This window comes from Gadus chalcogrammus, chromosome 15 (assembly GCF_026213295.1).
Source record: "Gadus chalcogrammus isolate NIFS_2021 chromosome 15, NIFS_Gcha_1.0, whole genome shotgun sequence".
Taxonomy (NCBI): domain Eukaryota; kingdom Metazoa; phylum Chordata; class Actinopteri; order Gadiformes; family Gadidae; genus Gadus; species Gadus chalcogrammus.
In genome coordinates, this window is record NC_079426.1 from 17,179,856 (window position 1) to 17,184,855 (window position 5,000).

The 5,000-nt window shown below is 47.0% G+C and overlaps 1 protein-coding gene across 1 annotated transcript in view; it reads left to right on the forward strand.

Annotated features, from left to right (window-relative positions):
- The window catches only part of LOC130404842 (ankyrin-3-like), a 77,908-nt gene that overhangs the window by 3,797 nt on the left and 69,111 nt on the right, over positions 1-5,000 (forward strand). The window contains exons 2-4 of the mRNA XM_056609777.1: positions 2,648-2,749; positions 3,020-3,118; positions 4,867-4,965. Coding sequence (XP_056465752.1) covers positions 2,648-2,749; positions 3,020-3,118; positions 4,867-4,965 — 300 coding nt within the window. The remainder of the gene's footprint in view (positions 1-2,647; positions 2,750-3,019; positions 3,119-4,866; positions 4,966-5,000) is intronic.

Here is a 5,000-nt window from a genome sequence, read left to right on the forward strand (position 1 = left end):
AAGGCGAAAGGTCAAGTGCTCGATGACACGGGACGAAGCGCTCGCCTGTCAAGCACACGTCATCATGTCAATTAGCACCATGTGATGCTTATGTAAGGTTCGGACAGATGGCTGGCCACAGTCCCTCTGTGATAGAGAACAGGCTCAATGTCCCAGGCTGGTTAGTGCCTTACCCTCCATCTAAATATTAGTAATAATTCTAATGGTTTTATTTTTTTTTCACAATTGAGGACAGCAAATAATTACTGTACAGGAAAATGATCTGCCTACTGCCCGTGACGAGGCAAGCCTACAGGAACCGATTAAGAAAACGGATAATCATAAGCGTCATTGAAAACTTCTGCAATGCCCCCGAAAAAGTCCAATATTGTTTTAGGTTCAGTGTACTGTAGATGCTGTTATTCAGTGAAAACCCACACAAGTGTTAATTGCCGCTGGAGGTAGCCAGCTGTGGCGTTCTGGGGTCCTGTGTTTGGTAGTGGGTGTTGGGCCACTGCTGTTGACTGTGGTGGATTGAAACCGAGCTACCCCCTCTCCCTTCCTCCCCCCAGGATGTTTTTGCATTAAACAGTAACACCCAGACTCCTGTGGTCGCTCAGTCAACTGGCCATTGCTATTTATGTATTATAAATGCATGTATACATGTATAGTGTATCCTTTTTTACAGGTTTGCATGAGCAGCCCCACACAGACAAATAGAAACTCTACCAACGCGAATGCTCTGCCTCAACTTCAGCTCATTAGTGAAGCGATCTGAACCCATTGGTCCCCGGTATTTCTGGACTCAGCTCAAATCCCCATCACAGTTATTTCTGGATAAAAAGTGAAGTGATGCGGGGTGCATTGTGCACACATCAACCCCCCCCCCCCCCCCCCCACACACACACACACACACACACACACACACACACACACACACACACACACACACACACACACACACACACACACACACACACACACACACACACACACACACACACACACACACACCCTGCTTGTATTATTTAAAACCAGTCCCAGTTTATGCCGAAATATATCGTTGTGTACTGCATTTAGTATCTCCGCATATTTTTGATAATTCAGGTGAATATGTTCTCACTGCGGCGATGATAAAGCACCAAGTCGCGCTAAGCCTCCTGCGTACGCTGTTTGATTGTCTGCACACGGCTGAGCTTTAAAACTGAACGCATGTTTTATTGTGTGCATGTACCACACAGTCCCCACGGCAGATGGAGGACAAAGGTGCAGAGTTTGCTGTTTGTCATTGCGTGTTAAACCAAACATCCCGGCGACATCAGAGAGACGACCTCTCTCCCTTCGCTCTGCTCTCCTGTCCCGAATCCTTCTCCCCATCTTTATTTTTCTCTGCCCTTCTCTCTCTATCTCTCTCTCTATTTCCCTGCCCCCTCTTTTTCTCTCTCTTTGCTTCCCTTCTCTCTCTCCCCCTCTCTCCTCCTCCCTCTCCTTCCCTCCCTCTCTCTCTCTCTCTCCCTCTCTCCTCCTCCCTCTCCCTCCCTCCCTCCCTCCCTCTCTCACGCTCTCTCACGCACTCTCTCTCTCTCTCTCTCTCTCTCTCTCTCTCTCTCTCTCTCTCTCTCTCTCTCTCTCTCTCTCTCCCTCTCTCTCTCCCTCTCTCCCACACTTACACACCTACACACACAGGCCGGGCCCGTTCGCTCGTCACATTTGTTGTGGAGTCGAAAAACATGCTTGTCTCATCATTTTATTCTGTGTGTGTGTGTGTGTGTGCGGCACTCTATTTCTGTAGTAGGGGGGGAACGGGAAACAATCATCCAGAAGCAGCGGGGACGAAGCTGTCGTACGACCAAAGGGAGAGGCGGACCCACACACACTCACACACGCACTCCGACACACACACGCAGTGATACCACTTTGCTGCTACTTAGCGTCGGAGAGATGGGGTCTTAATGGATGAAGGCGGGACCACCGATGACTCTGATTGACTTTGGGAGAACACGTGGCACATGGATTTGAGTGACGCGAGGAAGCAGCCTGCTGAGGGATGAAATGGATGGGCATTAGCTCAGATTCGCGCCGCTATGCTGATATGAGCGGATGTGAGGCTTTCAGGGCTTTTCTGTGGATTTCTTCTTCCCTTTTTTTTTTTCAGCCTGGGTCCGCTTAGTGTGCTCTACGGAGTTTGCCACACAGTTTCCTCGCGGAGTAATGGACACATCAGCGCATGAGTTTTTTTCTTTTCCCGCTGCTAAGATCTTTGGCTTCTTTGGCTTGAGTCATGACTGAGTTTTATCTGGTATAGTACATTGATTTGGGGGATCTTCTGGTGGCTATTGATGTTTGTGTTACTCTGTGATGGCTTTCACTGCGCAAGTATGTGTGCTTGCAAGTGTTTGTGAGTGTGAGAGTGTGTGTGCGCGGGTGTGTGTGTGCGTGTGTGTTTCTCACCGTGTGTGTTTGTTTGCGTGTGTGTGGTATGTGGGTGCTTCTGTAATGCAGTGTCCTGTGGTCCTCTTAATTCTATTATTCTTCTGTATTTCATGCAGCAGCATGTGGTGCACGATATGTCTGACTCTCTGTTGTCTTCTCTCTCTCCCTTCCCTCTCTTTTCCTGGGCTGGTCCTCTCCTCTCTGTCCCCTTTCTGTGTCTCTCTTCCCTCTCCAGTCTGACAGTAATGCGAGTTACCTGCGGGCTGCCAGGGCAGGGAACCTTGAGAAGGCCCTAGACTACCTCAAGTCTGGGGTCGAAATTAATATTTGCAATCAGGTGGGTTGCGTGGGATGACTTTTTGGACACTTTTGATCGCAATGTGCAACGAAAACATCCATTTGATGTTTTGCATTGTAATAATTTGCTAAATTATTGCTCAAATATTCAGAATGTTCTATGTTGCATTACCCATATGATTAGGGCATACTTAAGTTAAGGTTTATATTTACAGATATATCTATTTCCATTATATAAAGCTGGCATTTAAAATGTTAAAATATTTGACCAACATATATTTTACTAGATATATTTTACTACTTTTACCAGAATGGCCTCAACGCTCTCCATCTAGCCTCCAAGGAGGGGCATGTTGAGGTGGTTGCTGAGTTGCTAAAGCTTGGAGCCAATGTGGATGCAGCTACAAAGGTAAGCCCCGCCTCCACAGCCCTGCACAGCCTATCATAGTGATGTAAGGCAGAAATTGTGGATCGAGAATGACAACAATAGCTGCTAGCATCAACAAGCAATCTTTAGCTTATCCTACACTCGATAATGAAGTATGGGACTACGCAATATTAGATGACCGTTTATTTAAGTATATTATATAATAAGCACAAAATCTGAAAAGGAACAACATAGGCTTTTACTTTCCCTAACGTCCACAGCATTCAACATGCTACGAAAGGCATTCTCCCCATGTCATTGGAACACACTATCAAGTTAGCGGATGTATTTAAAAAAACACGCGCAGGTTTTCACCTAAAGCGTTTCTCGCTCTTCACTCTTCGCTCTGAACCCCCTGTGCCAGAGGCAAGTCATCAGCTCCTCAAAGCAACAACAGATCACATTGTAATATTCAGGATCCAGGGAGGACCTCACCACTATCAACACCCTCCGCCCCCCCACACTAATTTCTGTCCTGAAGGACGTACAGGGATTACAAAGAGATCAGCGTTGTGCTCGCTGTCTGTAATTAAGGCACCGCATTTGGGACAACCTAGAAAGAGAAAGGGTCATTTATGATGGCTGAAATGCGTTTTTATCTCGGTTCCTGCTCTGTGATCTGCTACTCTGGTCTGGAGGGAAATTAGGAAGGCACTCTGAGTTGATTGATGACATCTGATATTATATAGATCTAGATATATTAGCGCTAGCACTGAGGTCCAAATACTGAATGCTTGAAGGTGATAACCTTTATTATTCACACATTCAGCATATTTGAAAATAAATTTCATTTTGAAATAACATTTCCTTCCTTCACTGGCTGTACAGCAGGGGAACAGCACTGTCAGCCCCACACAGTGTTACCACTGCCTGGGAGAGATGGGCTTTTCTGCTCCTCTCTAGTCGCTCCACAGTTCACCTCCATGTCAAAGAGAATCCCAATTAGGACCCAACTTACATTACAATATATATAAATTACACCATCAGCAGTTATTAGGATCCAGAGCTAGGTAACATCAGATAGATTAGGCCTTATAATGCTATGTTTGTTATTGGAGAAAATAACGTATACACTACACATGTAGGCTTTACACACGCATTAATGTATTGTTCATTTCATATTTCCAATGCATCTCAGTGGGTGACCTTTGCAGCCCTATGAGCTGCATCCAACTATGTATCAATCTGTACCTACGTCACGTACGTCTGTGTACAGTAGATGTGTACACAGTCGTTTCCCCGGCAACACCTTACCATTGACATGAGTGCTGGGTATCCCATGAACAGAGAGCAGAGCTCAGGCCTGACCCCGGCTCAGAGGCTCTGGATGTGCCACCCTAACGGAAACATCTCTGTGCATTGATTTAGTGAGGTGGGGGGGGGGGGGCTGTTGAAGGCTCAGTTGTGTCGGGGTGGGGGTTAGAAAGGGGGCTTGGTCAGGGTTTAGTAGGGGATGTGGAGCAGGGGTTGTACTGGACGGTGTCAACATACCAATGCTACAAAAGAACCTTGGAAGCTAGTCAACGGGAGGGGTTGGGGGGTATTCTGATACTGTCACACACACAAACACACACACACACACGCACACACACTGAGGTGCTCCCATGAAACTCAAGTACGCACGCGCACACGCACGCACACACACACATGAAGAGCGAGGCGAGTTGATGCGGCGGGACAGGTGGACGAGAGATTAACACACATGCCTGTGGTTGTTCTGTGTAATCCAGAAAGGAAATACTGCCCTGCACATCGCCTCCCTGGCAGGCCAGACGGAAGTGGTCAAAGAGCTGGTCACTAATGGAGCCAATGTCAACGCACAGTCACAGGTGGGGGTTGAACAAAAACACACACACACACACAC